Source organism: Rutilus rutilus (assembly GCF_951802725.1).
Source record: "Rutilus rutilus genome assembly, chromosome: 7".
Lineage (NCBI taxonomy): Eukaryota > Metazoa > Chordata > Actinopteri > Cypriniformes > Leuciscidae > Rutilus > Rutilus rutilus.
The window spans coordinates 1,305,939-1,329,970 of NC_140221.1; the positions used below are offsets into that span (position 1 = coordinate 1,305,939).

Here is a 24,032-nt window from a genome sequence, read left to right on the forward strand (position 1 = left end):
CAGTCCCTCCCATCAGCCCAGTCTTCCCAGAATGCCGTGCATCTATATAAAGCGGCGTTGAGCGAAGGAGGGCTGGCGTGCAGCGGGTCACACACACAGACAGGAGCCGGACACACACACACACACAGAGAGAGAGAGAGACAGGTCAGTGGAGAGGAAGTGCAGTGGCTGAATGCGATTGGCTTTAATGTGTGTGTGTGTGTGTGTGTGTGTGTGTGTGAGTTAAGCTCTTTAAGGTCTTGCTGTAGCATGAGAATCAGACTCAGTTCTGTGTTTGTACAGCTGCAATGTCAAACAGGACGAATTCATGATGCTTTATCATGAGAACCCGATCTCACTTCCGCTGAGGAACAAACACACTGATGGAGTCAACGGCCGGTTTCTCTATTGTAAACGCGACCTCGTTTACGTAACAAACAAACAAACAAACAGAGCCGCTCTCTTAAAGCTACGGCGCGACACACTGTCGCTATGGCAACAGCGGGAATGACCAACATCCTGCGTTTTTTTTTTCGTCGGGTTAGGGCATATTTAAAGGCTTCTTTATTGGCTTTAAAGAACCTTGGGACTTCCAAGGAATCTTTTTTATCGCACAAAAGGTTCTTTAAAGTGGAAAAACTAAGAAAAAAATGGTTAATTTAAAGTTTTTAACGTTGATTATGAGAGTGAACAAGTGGATCTCTGAGCTGAGTGAGTGAGTGGAGGCGGGGCTCATTTGCATATTCATAGAACCGCGTATACTAAATGAGGCAAGGGTGTCGAGTTACAGTCAAGATATTTTAAGGCATTACTTTTTAGGGCAGAAGAAACCCTAAAACACAATTTTAAAGTAAAATGAATCAACATATTAAGTCGTTAATTAGGTTTTTTTCCGTCGGGTTTGGGAATATTTAAAGGCTTCTGGTGCTTGTTGCCTCTTTATTGGCTTTAAAGAACCTTGGAACTTCCATGGAATCTTTTTTATCGCACAAAAGGTTCTTTAAAGTGGAAAAACTAAGAAAAAATGGTTCGTTGATTACGAGAGCGAACGAGTGGATCTCTGAGCTGAGTGAGTGGAGGCGGGGCTCATTTGCATATTCATAGAACCGCGTATACTAAATGAGGCGAGGGTGTCGAGTTACAGTCAAGATATTTTAAGGCATGAACTTTTTTTTTCAAGGATTTAAAAAAAAATATATGTCATTTTGGTGATCAAAGATGAGTTTTAAGGGATAAAACGCTCGACTACAGGGGGACTTTAAGAACGGTTCTCCGGGGAACCAAGAAAAATGGTTCTTAAATGGCATTTTGCAGCATAAAAAACCCCTTTTGTCAGCTTTCTGTGTAAGAGTGTGATCGACAGCTGCGGCAAAGAACATCTTTTTTTAGCGCCGGTCAGTCGGTCTGTTGGTTATGAATCTGGATGACAGGACGGTATCGAGGTTTCCCGTATTAATGTCCACAGGCGGGTCACATGACGCAGAGTCTCATTAAAACACATGCAAACCCTTCTAAAGTTTGATTTATGAGGTCATACGTGAAATGTAATCTGCTGGCGTCCCTAAAAATGTGCTTGCTAACACTTTATTTTAAGGTGACGTAGTTACATGTCACGACACGTATAGTAATAACAGTATATTATACATAATTACTAAGTTACTAACCCTAAACTAAACCTCTATAGTAAGTACTAGGAATTCAGTAGTACTTATTTGAGTAAGCATAATGTACCTAACCTAAGCTTTTCATGAACAGGAAAATGTTGTTCATAAACTATATTATATGTCACTATGTTATTTAATTAAATGTTATTTTACATATGACATCTGCCATTTTTGAAACCCTGCTTTTGCACTTCTGTTGCAACTCTCATGTTTCTACAGATTAAATTATATATGTATATAATATGTAATTAATATGTAATTAAAATTGTAAATAAATGTAATAAAAAATATATAAACATAAATGATCATTATATATATATATATATATATATTTTTGCATTTATTTTAAATTGTATTTACAATATTTAAATGAACTATTATATTATATTATATTATATTATATTATTTAGGAATACATTTTACTTTGTAGTTATTCATTAACTTCTATTAACAATAATTATTTTTTTAATCATTTATCTTTAACTTGGCAAATGAAGCGAAAGAAACATAAACGTATATATATATATATACACACACATTTATGTTTAGATATTTTTATTAAATTTATTAAAAATTTTAATTACAATATTTAAATTAACTTATATAATATTATTTAGGAGTAAATGTTATTCTGTAGTTATTCATTAACTTCTATTAACAATAATTATTTGTTTGATCATATATATATATATATATATTTTTTTTTTTTATTACATTTATTTTAAATTGTATTTACAATATTTAAATGAACTATTATATTATATAATTTAGGAATACATTTTACTTTGTAGTTATTCATTAACTTCTATTAACAATAATTATTTCTTTAATCATTTATGTTTATCTTTGGCAAATGAAGCGAAACACAATTTGAATAAAAACTGAGAACACAGATTACCAATTATTATTTCATATTCTGTAGAAAAGGTGCATATGATGTCACTTCCTGTGCATCACAATTGTAAGGAATGCTCTATTTTTACAGCAGTCATGGGAAACTTTCACTCCAATGACAATGAAATTAAAAAATAAACAAACGCACAAAGTTTGACTGCGCTCCGTAATGAAGAGATGACGGGTGTGAGCGACTGATGGAGCAGCTGCTGCTGAGACTCACAGTACACCAGCTTTATATAGAAACTATTACAGTGCTTCCCGTCTCACAGACGCGGACGCCAGTCGGTTACGCTCTCTAGAAACCAGAACCTTACAGTGATTTCCACAATCTAAGTCCATAACCTTTCTAAACTTTCACTACTTTTGGTGCACAGAGTGACGTCTGCATCTTTAGCTCTGCTTTAAAGCTGGACAGTGGATCAAATGGGTCTTAGAAAATGGTTAATAAAACACAAAACGTTTAATAACACAAATAAATAAAACACTTTTTAAAGTAACATCCTTATATTTCAATATTTGAAAGGAAACATGACTAGACTTGTGCCTTCAGCAGCATTATATACATATATATATGTACAATTGTACAGTGTGTTGGAGTTTATATGTCTATTTTCATACAATTAAAATGTATGCATTACTATTAATATCTATTAATATATTATAGTATTATAATAATACATGTTCAAATCTCAAGTTTCTGCTTTCTATAGCCAGAATGACTCATAAGCATCAACATTTTTTCATTTATTTGTATTTTGATGTGCTTTAAGCTGTGAGGAGCAGATAGATGTGGCGTACTGGCTGACAGTCCACTGTAAAACAAACATTTAACACTAAAACTAATGCTTTATTTGTAAATGTCTTTTGCACGACACACTAAACATCGAAATCTATCAAGTAATGCCCGCTGAGTATGCAATTAATTACACAAGCTGTAAGTCATCGGGACATAAATGGGGCTCAAATGCAGCGTTTCCAGGGATTGTATGCAATTTAACATGCATGTATAAAGCCATATTCATACCAGCCCGAACAACAGTCTCACACGCCGGACAGTCCTAAAGAAATCTCCATAATTGGCCCGAGCGCGAGTCCTAAAGCGTCCAGTGCTGATTCAGGCCTTCGGGGTCATGACATTTACTGTGACCCGGGGCCGTAAACCATCTCAAAGCAACTGGAGAAAAGATCACGGCACACATTACATAATACTTCACTGAACACAACGCATCGATCGCACTGCCATTCAGAGGAGAAACACCTGCAGAAGCCTCTTGAACATCCAGATGCACTTTTACACAAACAGCTTAAATGGCTTTTCAGAAGTCATGAACGTCTGGAGTTTAACATGATCAGTGACAGACGAGTGTAAATACTGACGAAACTCACCACACCGGTTATATGGAAGACTTTACACGCTATAATACTCTCACTTGGGTTCAGTGCATACCGTAGTTATTACAGTGTAGACAAAACCAACACTAGACAAGGAAGCAAACTGCATTTTTAAACATGATCAGACTTGTGGGTTCATCCACAACTTAATTACTGTCAAACCAAACATTATTCAGACACCAGAGATCATTTTTGATATATTTCACTAGTGTGTGCAGGACACTATAGTTCATTAATGTGAGTGAGGAGAGCTAAATAAAGTAAACTGTGACATATTATACCCAAATATTCTTCATACAGTGAAAATTTAGGAGCAGAAATGATTGAGACACTTTGAGCTGATCATGTTTTGCTGAAGTGTGTTTTCTTTAATTGCTAATGCTCTTTTTACACACAGACTGAACACAATGAAGCATTGCTTGGTGATTGGTTGAGCTAAACTGGTATTATCTAATTGTGTAGTTAAATTTAACAGCTGACAGATATTCAACATAATTCATGTGTGAGACAGTCTAACAGAAGGACGGACAAAACCAGTCAAATATCAACTGAGTTCTGCTCATATTTATTACCATTTTCTAAACTATAGCGAATAAACTGTGATAATGTGAAGTGTCTGAATACATTTGGGTTTGACTGCCTATCTTCGTAACTAAGTAATTTTAAGTCTTGAAGAGTTTATTTGACCTTATATCCCAGCTGACAGGGAACGTTCTGGCAAGTTTCTCTCAACAAACGTTCTTCATTAATACAACGTTCGTTCAAAGTCATCTGATCTTTAATAATGTTCTCAAAACGTTAGAACAAAAACATACATCAAACGTTTCAGTTGGACGTTTTTTTTTAAATGTAACGACTTGTTTCGGAACGTTCCGAGAACATTCAAAAGTAACATTAATGTTTAAAGAATGATGAAATGGAATGTTCGCATAACCAAGAAAAAACTTTATTAAAACATTTTAAAACTTTATGTTTGGAGAACATTGCGGAATGGAACCGCTTAAACGTTCTTAAAACATATTTTTGTCTATTTTGTGTTGCATTCAAACAGTTATGGGGTTAAAGGTCAGAGCTAACAATAGATCTGAGCACATTTCTCTCAGTCACCTTTACTTGACTAAGGTCTCATGTGAGAATCAGTGTGTAAACCCTGAGACAGTGGGCTCGAAGCCACAGCACAAGCTCCAGCAGTGAGCAGAGATCATGAACACGGGGAGATCTTCATCTTCATTATAGTACTGCCTATGGCAAGCCGGCTGAACTTTTATTCATTTCCAGGATACTAATTCTTGATATCAACAATTCAATTTTTACTAGTTAAAATGATAGTTATTGATATCAGGAATTCGATTTCTACTATAACAATGGCAATTTTTTTATATCAGAAATGACATTTCTGGTTAAACTAGTTAAAATGCTAATTCTTGTTATCAACAATTTAATTTCAACTAGTAAAAACTATAATTCTTGATATCTGTAATTATATTTTCACTAGTGAAACGTCACCATAGGCTGCCATTCAAAATCCATTGATTTATTACTTGTTGAAATTCCAATGTCACAGATCAGAAATACATTTCTTACTAGTAAAAACCTTTATTTTTGATATCAAGAATTAAACTGTCACGAGTTGAAATGTCTATTCTTGATATCAACAATTGAATTCCTTCTAGTAACAATGTTCATTTTTTATATCAATAATTCAATTTTCACTAGTGACTGTTCATTTCTGATATCATGAATGTGACTGTTACTAGTACGAAAGCCATTTTAGACATCTGAAACAATATTGATATCAGAAATACATGTTCAGATTTTCAAAAATGAAAAATGTTACTAGTAGCAATTCAATTGTCGATATCAAGAATAGACATTTCAACTAGTGACAATGCAATTATTGATATCAAAAATGATATTTCTACTAGTAAGAAATCAATTCTTGATATCAACCATTGATTTTGAATGGTGACATTTCACTAGTGAAAATATAATTACAGATATCAACAATATCTGTATGGCAAGCCATTTTAGCTTAAATTGTACCCAGCGTTACTCGTCGTAATTGCATTTTTACTAGTGAGAATTAAATTAGAGAACTCTACAAATGAGTTTTTACTAGTCATGTGTCTCTATTGACTTCCATTCATTTTTAATTACGGAGCTCTACACCGGGACGGACTGGCAATCTGTGCGTTCTGGAAAAGTCCAGAACGGCCGTCCAACCGAGGGCAATATGACCAGCCAACAGCAGGGGCACTAATGCGATCACTTATATACGCTACGTGTAAAAAACAGCTGAGGAGGAAGAGTCGGCCTATAGCCACTGGCAGAAAGTTAGGTTTATAAGGCTGCACTTTTAAATTAGCTTACATTATATTTGAATAGTGAAGTTATATATAGCAGTGGTCTCCAACCTGTGAGTTGGACACATTAGGGCCTATATAAATAGCCCCAGCTTGCCGTCGGGGTCCCAGACTTCGAAGAAATGGTATCATTTTGCGACCTTTTCAACTAAACGTTTCAATTTGAACTTTTGCCTCTTCAAAATTACCCAACTCTCTTTGATCATACGCTGTCATTTGCGCCGGTATGAGAAACATCAAATGGCAAACGCTCAAAAAGCGGAACAAAACTAGTTTGATCTGAGCAGCGCAGCGCATTATCAGCTCGGCCCAATAACAGCGATCGCGGCCAAAGCTGATCTCGATCAGGCCAACATTATCACCCACAGCTGCACGATCCACTGAGGAGCAGGTCACCTCAGCACAGAATTCTCCATCTCTATTATAAACACACAGATGACTGTGTGCTTCAAGCGTGTTAAAGCCAGATGAAACAGCGCTGATATTCTCAACATATTGACGCATAAAAACAAGCGAAACATTGTTCCGAGAACAAACCAGTCAGAAGACATTTCACTCCACAACTTATGAATTAACTTTAACTTTTTTGGCAGAAATGTGCCTGTATTCATATTAAAAATGCTGTTATATTAATATAGTCATGTATAAATGTATTAAATGTAATGCAGTAATGTTTTTGTTTAGAAGTTATGGCAGTTTATTTATTTATTTATTTTTGCATTTATATTTATACTAAATGTTTGGGCTAGTGTTTTTGATAACACATACAATAGGTTTATAGAAAATCAACAAAAAAATCAATAAATATTTGCATCATTTTTCAGGAATCGCTTGTAAGTCTGAACCAGAATATCAATAAGATATTTTATTATTTCCCATTTGATGGTGAAAAGTAAAAAAGCTTCACCATGTTATATGTGTATAATAAATATTGGAGTATAACAAATAAAAATCCCTTCTGGATGACTGTATCCCTTGAGGCAGCCCTCGCACACAGAACGGTTGGAGACCCTGGGATATAGTAACTATATGTTTTATAATTACAAGTTTGTGTAATGTGGGCTTTCCGTAGCCAGTGACATTTCATTATTTGTATTTTATGGCATTGTACATTTTTTGCCTTTATTTGCAGGCTGAGGCTTCATTAATAAACAACCCCAGTTCTCATCATTGGTTCTGAGATGTTACTTGCTGTGAATATCTCGTCTGATAGGCTACAGTATGTGGCGTAGTATCAGCACATCCTGGCTAGAGTCTGTCGCACACGGCTAGGGGCGAATGGCCGGATGATGGGCCTATTTGGGAGAAAGTCCAGGGCTGTTTTCTAGCCCCAGTCCGTCCCTGGCTCTACAATTGAAGTATTACTAGTAAGAATGCAATTACAAAGCTCTGCAATTATACATATCTTATGTAATTGCTACTAGTAAGAACTGAATTGTAGAGCTCTCTAATTGAATCCTTACTAGTACAAATGCAATTACGACGAGTAACGCTGGGTACAATTTAAGCGAAACGGCTTGCCATAATCCTGGGGATGAATAAAAGTTAAACCGGCTTGCCATAAGTGCCGCTCTCTCATCAAACTGAAACCCCGGAGCAGAAAGCCCAGCCTCTGAGAGCACAGCGTTTGCATGAGGAGTATTGCCGGTCACATGACCAAGAAGAAAGAGATCAGTTTACACTTGCCATCAGACCCGCAGAGACAGAGTGTTTCAGCCGAGCTCACAGAACAGTAAGACGCGCGCTTTATAATATCCTTCTTCCTTATGCTTTCATCAATCCTGTGGTGTGGGAATATCACTATAGTCTCCATCAGAGCTGTTTACTGTACATGCATTAGTTAAACTGCAGGGTGAGCTGTATTTGCATGCTGTGCTGGAGATGTGAAGTAGAACTATGCCTAAACACACTCTTGCAAGCGAGCGACTGTGAGCATAAGTAAATGAGCATGAATAAAGCGTTTGAGAGTTTCGAGCTCCAGTCAGCTTCATGCTGATTATAGTAACGCTCGTCTGTGAGCGCGGTGTGTTCCTGTTCTGGGTTTGGGTTTGAGGCGTGACCCGCCAAAGTGAAAGCTCACATTTGTCACGTTGGCTCATAAGCTTCTCATAGAGCCTCTTAATCCCGGGTTTGATTTAAAGCTACAGATCCTGATATCAGGGAACCCTCTGACTAGCAGAAGGAAATTTTCCATTTTGAAAAAGTATTTTCTGAAACAAGTAGCAAAATATTTTAAAAATGTCAGACAAACGTCCAGCTAAAATTGTTCAAAATGTTATACGTTTTTTTTGTGAACGGTTTGAGAGCATTATTTTAATGCTTTGAATTAACATTTTTATTAACGTTACTGGAAGAAAGTTTGTTGAGAGAAGGTGCACTGGGTAAAAGGTTAATTCTCCTCCAAACCACTAGATGGCACTAACACTTTTCAAGATGGACATTTGGCTGATAGTCGATGTGATCGCGCGAGGGTTTATTCTGTTACAATCTGATCTAATATTTTTAAATATTCTAGATTTAAGTAGCAAATGAGAATCGCTAAATTTATTGAATATATTTTAAGACAAAGGTCTCGTTAATGATTTTCAGTTTGGTTCAAAGTAATTAAAGCAACAGTTTTTCAATGACGGAAGAACATGCAAAAGTACGGCATGGCGAAAGACACAATAATTAACACGATAATTAACAGCGGCTGACTTTTCCATTAGTTGACATGGTTAGATTCAGATGCTAAATATCATATATTAAGTTGGGTGTCCACTTTAAAGATAATCACCATTTTTATAATGAAAAATAAAAATATGATATTAATCATCATACAATAAAATATCCTTTATTGTTACTATTGTTAAACTATATTAAATGATTATGGGATCTCCTTTAGGCCAGCTTTTTAAAAATAATTTAGTGTCTGTATTTTTTAAATATATTTGTACATATTTCAATGACAGTATATTTACTGAACAAAAATTTATTCTTTCATTTGTCAAAATAAACAGAAAATAGAACAAACTTTGCAAAAGTGGTATTAACTTAGACATTATAGAAAACTTTAGCTCTCAGTGTGTCTTTACCCCCACGTGTCTGTAAAAGACCTCGCCACCTCATACATTTACACGATTTTTAAACAAAATAAACCACTTTAATGATTTATTTTCACACAAAATCGATTGCTCCATCAATGTTAGATAAAACCATATAGTTGTTCTGCAATCATACACAATGGGAGGAGTGAAAAGCATTTATCTTAAGGTTTTCTTTTAGCCCGGCTGTAACCTGTACTACAGAAACACTGTTGACTTTCAAGACTCAAAACTTCAGAAAGAGCATTTACTGGAACTAAACTAACAAGATTTGCACTGATCAGCAGAAGCACCAGTGAAACGTGTGGTAAAAAGTGTGATAAAAAGTGTGAAAGCTTGTGCTGTTCCTGCCTATAATCTGTCTGTGTGAAGCAGCTGAAGTTACAAAATGATATTTAGATACAAATAACGAAACGACATTGATGAAAAAAAAAATCCCTCTTGCAAATCATGTCTTCACTTTATTTTAAATACACTCATAAACCTAATATAATAATGAATTATATTTTAGAGCTGTCGGGACTGATTTCGCGGGAAATTACATAACGTGCGTCATCCGCGGGTCACGGGATATATAGATCCAACAGTGGGTAGAAGAAGCTGAAAATCTGCAGTCACAACGAACGAGAAGAATTGACCACGGATCATTCAACACCTCCGAAGAATCATGGGTTATAAAAACTAAACAAAATGTTATTTGTGTGTCCATTTGCTCGTGTACACCGAAGCACAACCAAAACAATGGTCTTCTTCCGCCTCACGCGTGCAGACTGCAGTCTTAAAGGCACAGCAGCACCAAACAGCTCGTTTAATTCTGTTAATTTCGGTTTTCGTTTCGGTATTATCTGCTCACATCCGACATGATTTAGAACGGACTGGTGGAGGTTCATTAGAGAATGAGAGACAGGACTTCAAATCAACAATACAAGTACTCCCGTCTTTATTTCGACTAATTTGTGTGTCTTTTATTGCAGGATAATCTCTCACATAACAGACAACCATGGCAGGTGAGCAGAATTTCTTTCATCTACAATATTTTATGGATTTATTAGACGTACATTGACGATTGTTTTATGGAGTCAGTCACTTGAATGGAAGAGAGATGGAGAGATTGTTAAAAGCAGACGTGCGAGGAATCACAATCCTCCAGGAAGAGCCAAACATGGGTTACAGACAGATGGAGAATCTGACCTTTACACACACTTACACATGAGACAGGGACTGTCCTGCTGGAACACTGTCCGAATTAATGTCAATGACAAACAGAAATATCGCCAACGCTAACTGATAAATCTATGCTGTAACGAATAAACAGATTGACCGCACAAATAAACATCTTATCATTCATCATCAAGATGTTATGGCCTCTGGCGACCTCATGTGGACATTCGTTGTATTGCAAGAGGCTATTACAGTAGGCTCTATATATTATATACAGTGGTAATAATTAAGACATAAGTACATATACATATACAACTACTCAATTTTGAAATAGAGAAATAGAAATAATAATAAAAAATTCCATACAAATAACCTAATTTTGAGTGAACAGTCTTAGGTTGCGCCGTCACATGACCAGCAAACCCAGAACGTTCCCCTAACTTTAGGGATTTCGTTCCCGTTTGGTATTATTTTTATTTATTTATTTGAGAACCAAACAATACCGTTCTAGTTACATTCTTATAAACTAAAGTTCCCAGAACGTTGCAGGGTAGTTATTTTTAATAGCCCCCCCAAAATAACATATAATAGAACGTTCGCTAATGGTGATTTTTAGGTTATTAACCATGTAAAATAGCTTTACAACTAAAACGTTGCAGATGTTTTTGTGTAATGACCATTTGGTGTGTGAGGGAGTTTATAAAACACCCATAATCCAACTTTATAGCTAAAATATTAGCTTACTTAAATATTAAAATATCTACTTACTGCACGCGCTTTCTCTCGTCTTCCACAGAATCCCGCGCTTAATTTAAATATTAACGGTCATTTCGTTTTACTGGCTGACTGACTAACATTCGTTTATCGATCTCTTTATTGAATAATTACTTATAATTAATATAGAAGTGAGAGTAAAGATGATTTTGGATAGATTTGACACCCCTATTGAATAGAACATGATGTTAATCAAGAAGTTTTTGTTTACGGACCAAAATAAATAATTGTTTATTTATTTTTTAATTTTAGAAATTATAGATTGTGTTGAAGTCATTGTTATTTGATGTTGAAGAAATGTACAATCTGGGTACCTCGTGAATATACAGTCAAACCAAAATTTATTCAGACACCTTCAACATTTCTCACATTATCAGTTTATTCGCTATAGTTTAGAAAATGGTAATGAAATATGAGCAGAACTCAGCTGATATTTGACTGGTTTTGTCCGTCCTTCTGTTAGACTGTCTCACACATGAATTATGTTGAATATCTGTCAGCTGTTAAATTTAACTACACAATTAGATAATACCAGTTTAGCTCAACCAATCACCAAGCAATGCTTCATTGTGTTCAGTCTGTGTGTAAAAAGAGCATTAGCAATTAAAGAAAACACACTTCAGCAGAACATGATCAGCTCAAAGTGTCCCAATCATTGTCACTGGTAGTCTCTATGAAGAATATTTGGGTATAATATGTCACAGTTTACTTTACTTTGCTCTCCTCACTCACATTAATGCACTATATTGTCCTGCACACACTAGTGAAAATATATCAAAAATTATATCTGGTGTCTGAATAATTTTTGGTTTGATTGTACATATTAATGGACAGATTTAATCTTATTTAATCTAATTAAACAAATTAGGATAAGTTACACATTGCGCATATTTTTATTTATTTGATTACAATATACAGTATAAATAAATATACAAAATGCATATTTAAAAAAAACAAAAAAGAAACCAGGAATTTATTAGTAATGGTTGCAGCCAAAGCTCATCATGTTTACATGTAGAGTTCAGGATCAAACCTGTTGTATATGAAGCTCTTCACCGTTGCTAAGGTGAGATGTTGGCAACCGTTGCCATGGCGACCTCATGCATTCAGAATCAGATCTAACTGAAGGAAAAGTGTGTGTCAGAAAATGGGGTGTGGATGCTTGAGTAAATTAGCCGTCGCTGTGGAGGAACCAGAGGGTAAAGTATCCGCAAACATGCAAAACTTCAGATCCCACGAGAGTTCGATAGGCCTGAGGTCTCAGATGATCAGCATTTCCACATAATAGCCTAATGATAATAAAAATGAAGCCTCTGTTGATTCAGATGTTACATTTTGACTGATTCGGATGGTTTTGTTCTTTTACAGATAAAATTAAAAATGCTAAGATCGTCTTTGTCGTGGGTGAGTTGAGTTACTTTTACATTTCACAACTTTGTAACCTGCATTTTTTTCAGTGTGATTGAATTTGTACGTTTTTAAATAATGCACTGCTTTTCTATTCTGTTTGTTTGCTGATAAAGTGTAAATATCGCATAAAAATCATAGTAAACATGTTGTTTTTACAATGTACACTTACTATACTGTTCAAACATATGGAATAATTAAGATTTTTAATGTTTTTGAAAGAGTCTCTTCTGCTCACCAAGGCTGCATCTATGAGCAAAAATACAGTGAAAACAGTGAAATATTATTCCAATGTATTTTAAATGTGAATATACAGTAAAGTGTAATTTATTCCTGTGATCAAATCTGAATGTTCAGCATCATTACTCCAGTCTTCAGTGTCACATGATCCTTCAGAAATCACTCTAATATGATGATTTGATGATCAAGAAACATTTATGATTATTATCAATGTTCAAAACAGTTGCTATTTTTGTGGAAACTAATACATTTTATTTTTCAGGATTAGTTTATGAATAGAAAAAGTTCAAAAGAACAGCATTTATTAGAAATAGAATCTTTTGTAACATTGTAAATGTCTTTATTGTTTATTGTTTAATGGGTCCCTGCTTAATAAAAGTATTTTATTTTTATTTTTTTTAGATCGAACTTACCCCAAACTTTTGAATGAAAATGTTTCACGGTTTCCAAAAAAAAAAAAAAAAAAAATTCCAACACTGATAATAATCATAAATGTTTCTTGATCATCAGATCCTCATATTAGAGTGATTTGTGAAGGATCATGTGACACTGAAGACTGGAGTAATGATGCTGAAAATTCAGCTTTGATCACAGGAATAAATTACACTTTACTGTATATTCACATAGAAAACAGATATTTTAAATTACAATAATATTTCACATTTTTACAGTATTTTTGATCAAATAAATGCAGCCTTGGTGAGCAGAAGAGACTCCAAAACACAATTTTAAAGTAAAGATTGGTGTTTGTCTCTGCGTGTCGTCAGGCGGCCCCGGCTCTGGGAAAGGCACCCAGTGTGAGAAGATCGTGGCGAAGTACGGCTACACACACCTGTCGTCAGGTGACCTCCTGCGAGCCGAGGTGGCGTCCGGCTCCGACAGGGGGAAGCAGCTGCAGGCCATCATGCAGAAAGGAGAGCTCGTGCCTCTGGTCAGTGCACATCTGTGCCGTCAGCAGCGTTTACATTAACACACGCCAGACGCGGCTGAAAGTCAGCTGGTAACGCTGTCGAATCACTGGTCGATCTGGCGTGTTGTGCCTGGTTCAGATCACACGATTGTTTGGTCTGTTATGATAGTCACTGTGTCAGATTACCAGATTCTGACTCTTAAAATCTTATCGTGTCGTGGACAAGAAACATGTCAGACTACACATTGCTTTCCGACCAGTCATCGCGCGCCGTCTCACTCACTCACTCACTCACTCACTCACTCACTCACTCACACACACACACACACACACACACACACACACACTCACTCACTCACTCACTCACTCACTCACTCACTCACTCACTCACTCACACACACACACACACACACTCACTCACTCACTCACTCACTCACACACACACACTCACTCACTCACTCACTCACTCACTCACTCACTCACTCACTCACACACACACACACACACACACACACTCACTCACTCACTCACTCACTCTCACACACACACACACACTCACTCAATCACTCACTCACACACTCACTCACTCACACACACACACACACTCACTCACTCACTCACTCACTCACTCACGCTCACTCACACACACACACACACACACTCACTCTCTCTCACTCACTCACTCACTCACTCACTCACTCACTCACTCACGCTCACACAATCACTCACACACTCACTCACTCACTCACACACACACACACACTCACTCACTCACTCACTCACTCACTCACTCACGCTCACTCACTCACACACACACACACACACACACACACACTCACTCTCTCTCACTCACTCACTCACTCACTCACACACACACTCACTCTCTCACTCACTCACTCACTCACTCACGCTCACACACTCACTCACACACACACTCTCTCTCACTCACTCACTCACTCACTCACTCACTCACTCACGCTCACACACTCACTCACACACTCACTCACTCACTCGCACACAGACACACACACACTCACTCACTCTCGCTCTCTCTCGCTCACTCACTCACTCACACACGTAACATAATGATATATTTATATAAGCTGTGACGTAGTTAATCTGGTTTATTTATTTTTGGCTAGTAGATGTTCTGAATGGCCGGTCACTTAAAGATTTAGTAGCCAAATTGGCCGATGAGTGAAGAGGTTCATTTCAAACCCTGGCGGTCAGTGAGACCCGTCCTGATGATGCTCTGCTTTCTGCAGGACACGGTCCTGGACATGATCAAAGACGCCATGATCGCCAAGGCGGACGTCTCGAAGGGTTACCTGATCGACGGATACCCTCGGGAAGTCAAACAGGGAGAGGAGTTCGAGAAGAAGGTAGAGGAGCTAATCAGTCTCAGGAACCGACGTCAGGGTGGCATTTCACATTTCATAGCAGCGATAGACCATAGACATCCAGATATTCACAGTCATTTTCCAATATTAACGTTATTTTAGGTTTGGAAGTTATTGGAACTTATAAATTGAATTGACAACTGATGTATCAACCAGGGGCCGGTTTCACAAAGCTATTTTAGAGCGGTCTATAGTGTTAGGCAAGTCTAACATGTGCTCATACACTAGTCTAATGCAAGTTTCACAAAAATAAAGACTGACTTAATTTAGACCAAAAACATTAGACCCCTCTTACCCCCAGGCTAACTCAGGTCTAAGACTCTGTTACCTTGGCAACCAGCAGTAACAATCAGTTACATTACTAACAGCAAAAGAAAAGGGAAAATGGCTCATAATTTAAACATTTCTTCTTGTTACTTCATTCTCCGCTAGATTTCCCAAGTAAAATGTCCTTGTAACTGTTACACTCCTCCAACACACACATGTTCTCCGCTGGGGTAAACTGCACTGAGCGGCTGAATGCGCTTACTCGATCCGCCATGTTTTTTGTTTTGAAAAGTGTCTTATTTTACCCAGAATGCATTGCAGTGTAGTCCTACTTAAGATAGTCAGAGTCTTAAGTGCTTTGTGCAACGGTCTGATTTAGATGTCTATCTGAAGTCTGACTATCTACTATATCTAAGCCATAGTCAAAGTCTATCTGTGTGAAACCGGCCCCTGTTCTGTTGTGTCTTGTGATAAACCACACAATGTACTTCAATATAGCAGAAATTTCACTGCATAACAACAGGGTTGAACTTTTTTTGTTTTTGCATGTAAAAAAAAAAGATATAGTACATTTCAAAATTTTGATTTTGAACTCCTTTATTCAACAAGGATGCATTTATTTGATAAAAAAAAGAAAGAAAAAAGTAATGATGTTGTAAATGTTGAAAACAGCTGATTTTAAATTGTAATAATATTTTAATACAATTTTTTATTTATTACATTTTTAATCAAATATAAATGCAGCCTTGGTGAGCAGAAGAGACTTCTTTAAAAAACATTTAAACTTCTGAAATTCATTTTGATTCTGTATAACCCTCTGAATAGTAAAGTGTTATTTATTCCTGTGATAAAAGCTGAATGATGAATTGATTTCAGGTGAAAAACAAATATCACATTTGTGTCGATTACAAAACAAAAGTGAAATCAGTGAAAGCTTGAGTAAGTCAGGTATGCTGTTAATGCTGTCATGAATCTCCTGAGTTTGACCCACACCTGTAAGAGTGTAATGTTGTTGTGTGTGTTGTTAGTTGTATCATCAGTAAGTCCTGAATCTCCTGAGTGTGAGTGTAATGTGTGTGTTGTTAGTTGTATCATCAGTAAGTCCTGAATCTCCTGAGTGTGAGTGTAATGTGTGTGTTGTTAGTTGTATCATCAGTAAGTCCTGAATCTCCTGAGTGTGAGTGTAATGTGTGTGTTGGCTCAGATCGGCGCTCCGGCTCTGCTGTTGTACATCGATGCGAAGGGCGAGACGATGGTGAAGAGACTCATGAAGCGCGGAGAGACCAGCGGCCGAGCCGACGACAACGAGGAGACCATTAAGAAGAGACTGGATCTGTATTACAAAGCCACCGAACCCGTCATCGCTTACTACGAGAAGCGTGGCATCGTGCGGAAGGTGACGAGGCACTATATTCTCCTGAGAATATCTACTATCTATCCTGAGATATTTCTACATCATTACGCTATTTCTACGTCATTACGCTATTTCTACATCATTACGCTATTTCTACGTCATTACACTATTACTACGTCATTACGCTATTTCTACATCATTACGCTATTTCTACGTCATTACGCTATTTCTACGTCATTACACTATTACTACGTCATTACGCTATTTCTACGTCATTACGCTATTTCTACGTCATTACGCTATTTCTACATCATTACGCTATTTCTACGTCATTACGCTATTTCTACGTCATTACGCTATTTCTACGTCATTACGCTATTTCTACGTCATTACGCTATTTCTACGTCATTACGCTATTACTACGTCATTACGCTATTTCTACGTCATTACGCTATTTCTACGTCATTACGCTATTTCTACGTCATTACGCTATTTCTACGTCATTACGCTATTTCTACCTCATTACGCTATTTCTACCTCATTACGCTATTTCTACGTCATTACGCTATTTCTACGTCATTACGCTATTTCTACGTCATTACGCTATTTCTACGTCATTGCGCTATTTCTACGTCATTACCCTATTACTACGTCATTACGCTATTTCTACGTCTTGACGCTATTTCTACGTCATTACGCTATTTCTACGTCATTACCCTATTACTACGTCATTACCCTATTACTACGTCATTACGCTATTTCTACGTCATTACGCTATTTCTACGTCATTACCCTATTACTACGTCATTACGCTATTTCTACGTCATTGCGCTATTTCTACGTCATTACCCTATTACTACGTCATTACGCTATTTCTACGTCATTACGCTATTTCTACATCAATACGCTATTTCAACGTCATTACCCTATTACTACGTCATTACCCTATTACTACGTCATTACGCTATTTCTACGTCATTACGCTATTTCTACGTCATTACGCTATTTCTACGTCATTACCCTATTACTACGTCATTACCCTATTACTACGTCATTACGCTATTTCTACGTCATTACGCTATTTCTACGTCATTACCCTGTTACTACGTCATTACCCTATTACTACGTCATTACCCTATTACTACGTCATTACCCTATTACTACGTCATTACGCTATTACTACGTCATTACCCTATTACTACGTCATTACCCTATTACTACGTCATTACGCTATTACTACGTCATTACGCTATTTCTACATCATTGCGCTATTTCTACATCATTACGCTATTTCTACGTCATTACCCTATTACTACGTCATTACGCTATTTCTACGTCATTACGCTATTTCTACTTCATTACGCTATTTCTACATCATTACGCTATTTCTACGTCATTACGCTATTTCTACTTCATTGCACATGCGCAGTCCGTTCAGTTTCGGTTTTCAATCCGATCGAGTGTTTACATGTTCTCTCGATCGGATTAGAAAAGAAATAAACACCTCTTTCAATCCGATCGAAATGTCATTCAGATTGAGCTCATTCGGATCGATTAAGGCGTTTACACGAAGGCCTTTCAGTCCGATTGAGCCGTCAATCCCATTACTAACGGATGATTTGGTTGCATATAAGCGTAGCCATTGACCATCTGTGTTAGTTGTTCTCTGTTTAACCCGATGAATGATTTCTCTCTCCTCCTCCAGATAAACTCTGAGCTGCCGGTGGACGAAGTATTTGCAATTGTTGAAAAAGCTATTGATGAGCTGAAGTAAAAAGCACTTGACAACAAACCCTGGTTTCTTTTGCATTTTTTCTCATATATACTCGCCATCTCTGTCTTTATAGACTCTAGTATATACTCTCTTCAAACTACAGAAGGATTCAAAAACATTCAGACTCCACATCCAGAAATGCCCTTCTCTGTGTGTGTGTGTGTGTGTGTGTGTGTGTGTGTGTGTGTGTGTGTGTGTGTGTGTGTGTGTGTGTGTGCATTCATTGGTCAAACACACCGATCCAGACTTTAATCAAGCAAACCTTCACAAGTTCTTGTTCTTTAGTGCACAAGATTGAAAAACATCTCTACAGTTTGATTGATGATTATAAAACGGATAGTTACGTTCCTTGATTGTGATTGGTTGAGCAGCGGTCAAAGCCTGTTCCGGAAGTAAAAACCCCATAAGGACTTATAAACCACTTATAAACCTTTTAAAGTGGTGGTTGATTATGATTTCACTCTTTTGACTTTAGTTAGTGTGTAATGTTGCTGTTTCAGCATAAACAACATCTGCAAAGTTACGACACTCAAAGTTCAAAATACCACTTCTTCTTATATTTTTACTTGAATGTAAATTAATATTTTATCATTTTTGGCATTAACATGCATAACCCAGCAGTCTGAGTATTATTTTAGTATCATAGTTTTAATTAATATTTTGAGTTCATTTTTTATTTTTATTCTTTCCTTTAAATTGTAAAGCTTTAATCAAAATATTAAATATTTAATAAACTATAGTTTTTATTAATTTTTCTTTAAGTTTTAGTTTGTCATTTTGATGGATCAAAATAAACTAAATGAAAATGCGAAATGCTACAACTAGGCTACTTTGTTTTCCTTCAGTTAAAGTTTATTCTATTTCAAGTAATGAAAATGTTTTTCAAAGTCCCCCTGTGGTGAAAATCCAGCTTTTAATGTTGTTTATGTGTCTGTGTGGTGTTTTTAAGCATGTGTAAGTTCATAAGTCGACACCATTGCTGAGTATTTCCTCCTTAAAACTGCAGTGAACCAAAGACAGTCTCAAAAACACGCTTTGAAATCGCTGGTGTTTCTGACGTCACAAACTACCTTGTAACCAATCAGATCAACGTGTGATCGTCAACCAGTGGATCTCTGAGCTGAGTGAGTGGAGGCAGGGCTCATTTGCATATTCATAGAACCGTGAATACTAAATGAGGCAAGGGTGTCGAGTTACATTCAAGATATTTTAAGGCATTTTTCAAGAAAAAAACTTTTAAATATGTGTTAACTTTTAAATATTTTGCTGATCAAAGATGTGTTTTACGGACTTTGTGTGGACTTCAATGGTTTTAGGTTTAGTTATTAACTATAATAACTGCTGCTCTGGTGTCAGCACTGCTCTCTAGTGGACAGAACTGCTCACTGAACTGCTCAAGATCATGCTGATAATGATAATTAAACCCCAAGGTGTCCAAACAACACAAACACGGTTCAGGGTTCTGAAAGCACAGATCCAGTTGTTTTTACTTCCAACGGCTGCGGGATCATCACTGGATCCTCACTCACTCACACACACACACACACACACACACTTCTCTCGCACGCTTCCCGTGAGCAGAACAACACTTATCCAGGTTTCCTCTGAGGAACACTCGTCTGATGAAGAGGAAGAGAATGTGTCCTGAAGAACAAACGCCAGATTATGTGTGGAAAGTCACACGCTCGCAGACGCATACCTGAAAACATCCTGGAAGGAAATGTGTGTGTGTGAGGCTTAATTTGAGGAGAATGTGTGTGTGTGTGTGTGTGTGTGTGTGAGGCTTAATTTGAGGAGAATGTGTGTGTGTGTGTGTGTGTGTGTGTGTGTGAGGCCTAATTTGAGGAGAGTGTGTGTGTGTGTGTGAGGCTTAATTTGAGGAGAATGTGTGTGTGTGTGTGTGTGTGTGAGAGAGAGGCTTAATTTGAGGAGTGTGTGTGTATGTGTGATGGATAGAATTAGTGTAAGGGGAGAGAATATACAGTTTGTACAGTATAAAAACCATTATGTCTATGGAGAGTCCCCACAAGTATAGCTAAACAAATTTGTGAGTGGGTGTGTGTGTGTTATGTATGTGTGTGTGTGTGTGTGTGTGTGTGTTCAGGTGTGCTGCTGAGAGTCAAATTCAACTTCACATTTATTTGTATAGCGCTTTTCACAATGCATATTGTTTCAAAACAGAAAAGCGTAAAATATGGAAAATATTAGCGTAGCTGCTGTTGTAACATTAAGCAAAGATAATCATGTGCATTTAATCTGATATAACAGGAGTATAAAGTTACGAGAAGCATTATATGAATGCTAAATTAATCTAGATTTAAACTGGCAGAGTGAGTCTGAGCCACGGACATTATCAGGAGGGCTATTCCAGAGTTTAGGAGCCAACTGTGAAAACGCTCTCCCTCCTTCAGTGGACTTCGATATTCTAGGCACTACCAGAAGCCCAGAGGTTTGTGATCTTAAAGAGTGTGATGGATTGTAAGGTGAGAGAAGATCAGTTAAATGCACAGGAACTAAACCATTTAGGGCCTTATAGGTCAGTAGCAATACTTTATAATTGGAACTTAATAGGTAACCAGTGTAGAGATAATAAAATTGGTGTTATATGATCATATTTTCTTAGTTAGAACTCTAGCATCTGCATTTTGGACTAATTGTAGCTTGTTTATTGAGGATGAAGGACAGCCAGCTAGTAATGCATTACAGTAATCTAGACTAGAGGTCATGAATGAATGAACTAACTTTAGCGATGTTTCTGAGGTGGAAGAAAGCTGTTTTTGTAACATATGAAATATGATTTTCGAATGACAAGTTGTTGTCTAATATAACTCCCAAGTCTTTAACTGTAGAGGATGAAGTTACAGTACATCCTTCCAAGTGCAAATTATATTCTAAGAGATTCAGTGTACAGGTTTTTGGTCCAGTAAGTAATACCTCAGTCTTATCTGAATTTATTAGAAGAAAATTAGTGGTCATCCAATATTTTATATCTGTAACACACTCTGTCAACTTGGATACTTTAGAGATTTCATCTGGTCGTGATGAAATATATAAGTGAGTTTAATCCGCATAACAGTGGAAATTAATTCCATGTTTTCTTATAATATTACCAAGTGGCAACATATTGAAAATAGCAGAGGGCCTAACACAGAGCCCTGAGGCACTCCATAATTTAATGACATTATCTTACAATTTGTCCCTGTTTAAGTAGACAACAGGTAACAGTCTGATAGATACAGTACTGTGCAAAAGTCTTAGGCATGTTAATTCCCCCCCAACCCCCCAAAAAATGGTTTTAAGTCAGTTATTTATATCTTTTGCTGTAGTGTGTCACTAGAAAATATCAGTTTACATTGCCAAACATTCTTTTTGCCATTAATTGTAATAATCCAGTGAGATTTGTGTATGCACAAGGAGTCTGACAACAGTACTGTACAATATAAACCACCTTAATGCTTGTCCCTGAATACCAGTGTAATTTTGTGGTTGATCTAAGAGTATTTTCTGATCTATAGTGTCGAACGCAGCACTAAGATCAAGTAAAACTAGTACTGAAATACACCCACAACATCATACTGCATGAAAGATGCAGCTTGTTATTATTTCTGCTGGGCAAAATGTGTCCCCATTTGCAAATACTTTTCGTAAAGCAAGATTGAACATGATTGCAAACAAATAACCACGTTGGAGGTTTTTTTGAGGGGGCCTTTATTTATGCATCCTTATTAAAAAATGCTCCAACATCAATGAAACTGATAATCAATAAATCTTTTGTCTCAAAAATGTACAGTATGCGATAATTTCTTTGCAATTCGTTGCCTCTGTATGCAAAGACCTCATGGGTAAAAAAAAAAAGCATTTACATACACATTTTTTCAATCTTATAGTAAGTAAATCATAAATCAGCTTCAGCAAACGGGCTCCATCTAAACTAAACTCCCGCCTGTCACTTGCGTCTTTGACGGATCCTCTGAGGGCCATAAGGAAAGCCAGGGCCTCGCGCAGACACTTTCCCTTTGTGTAATGTGTTGTTTGCTGATGACATGGAAACGAGTGGCACCGCGTTCAGACCGACAGACAGAGCAGTGTTTCCTGCGATTGAGTGTGTGTGGACGGGATACGTGCAGAATGGACTTCATGTTGTTTGTTCACGTACATCAGAAGCAGCTTTGAAGACTGAAGGACACAGTCACTTTTATCGCTGTAAAACCAACACATGATTGTCCATCATTTATAATGTGTGAAATGACCAATTTCAAATTGGTAAAAGTCCATTTAAAAAGTTAAGTCAGATGAATATTTATTTTATAACAGTACACATAAGAAATCACATGGAAAAAAGTTTGTATAATTGTCTGTTATTTGCACAATAACTAAATGCACATGACTTATTGATCAAAACTTATGAGTTGATTCTCAGTGAAATTGTCAAACTCTTCACAACTTCTTTACATTGTTTCATTGTGTGATTCATCACATGCAAGAAATGATCCACTCAGTTTTCAAAACATGTCAGATCTGCACGTATATTCTATAAATATCTGACATGGAATGTTTGTAACGTCTGCTAAGTTGGCAAATGGCCTGCCATTGTAATAAAATGGGAATCACAATCCTACAAATCCACCAATCATATATGTACAGTAGCTGCTACTGTATATATCGGGCAGAGACCTTAAATGTCCAAAAAACACTATTTTTTAAATAATTAAACACTGTGTTATATAGATAGATAGACAGACAGACATATGATAGATAGATAAATAGATAGATAGATAGATAGATAGATAGATAGATAGACATAGATAGATAGATAGACAGACAGACATATGATAGATAGATAGACAGACATATGATAGATAGATAGATAAATAGATAGATAGATAGATAGATAGATAGATAGATAGATAGATAGATAGACATGATAGATAGATAGACAGACATATGATAGATAGATAGACAGACATATGATAGATAGATAGATAGATAGATAGATAGATAGATAGATAGATAGACATGATAGATAGATAGACAGACATATGATAGATAGATAGACAGACATATGATAGATAGATAGATAGATAGATAGACATGATAGATAGATAGACAGACATATGATAGATAGATAGACAGACATATGATAGATATATAGATAGACATATGATAGATAGATAGACATATGATAGATAGATAGACAGACATATGATAGATAGATAGATAGACATATGATAGATAGATAGATAGACAGACATATGATAGATAGATAGATAGACATATGATAGATAGATAGATAGATAGACAGATGATAGATAGATAGATAGACATATGATAGATAGATAGACAGACATATGATAGATAGATAGATAG

General features: G+C 36.5%; 1 protein-coding gene across 2 annotated transcripts; it reads left to right on the plus strand.

Moving 5' to 3' along the window:
- The first annotated feature begins 50 nt into the window (after positions 1-50).
- ak1 (adenylate kinase 1) lies at positions 51-18,683 on the plus strand. 2 transcript variants are annotated; one of them, XM_084415177.1, is made up of 7 exons: positions 51-144; positions 10,353-10,385; positions 12,682-12,717; positions 13,728-13,891; positions 15,136-15,252; positions 16,742-16,933; positions 18,597-18,683. In XM_084415177.1, the coding sequence occupies exons 2-7, from the start codon at positions 10,379-10,381 to the stop codon at positions 18,663-18,665; spliced, it is 585 nt and encodes a 194-aa protein (XP_084271303.1). In that variant the 5' UTR covers positions 51-144; positions 10,353-10,378; the 3' UTR covers positions 18,666-18,683. The 2 variants fall into 2 exon arrangements, with proteins under 2 accessions (XP_084271303.1, XP_084271304.1); XM_084415178.1 differs by lacking the exon at positions 51-144 and adding an exon at positions 7,428-8,027.
- Positions 18,684-24,032: the final 5,349 nt, after the last annotated feature.

What these genes read in the sequence shown, in the direction of transcription:
- ak1 (XM_084415177.1), top strand. An exon ending in GAGAGGAGTTCGAGAAGAAG is followed by an intron (nt 15,253 to 16,741) that starts GTAGAGGAGCTA and finishes GTGTTGGCTCAG; the next exon opens with ATCGGCGCTCCGGCTCTGCT. An exon ending in AGCGTGGCATCGTGCGGAAG is followed by an intron (nt 16,934 to 18,596) that starts GTGACGAGGCAC and finishes CTCCTCCTCCAG; the next exon opens with ATAAACTCTGAGCTGCCGGT.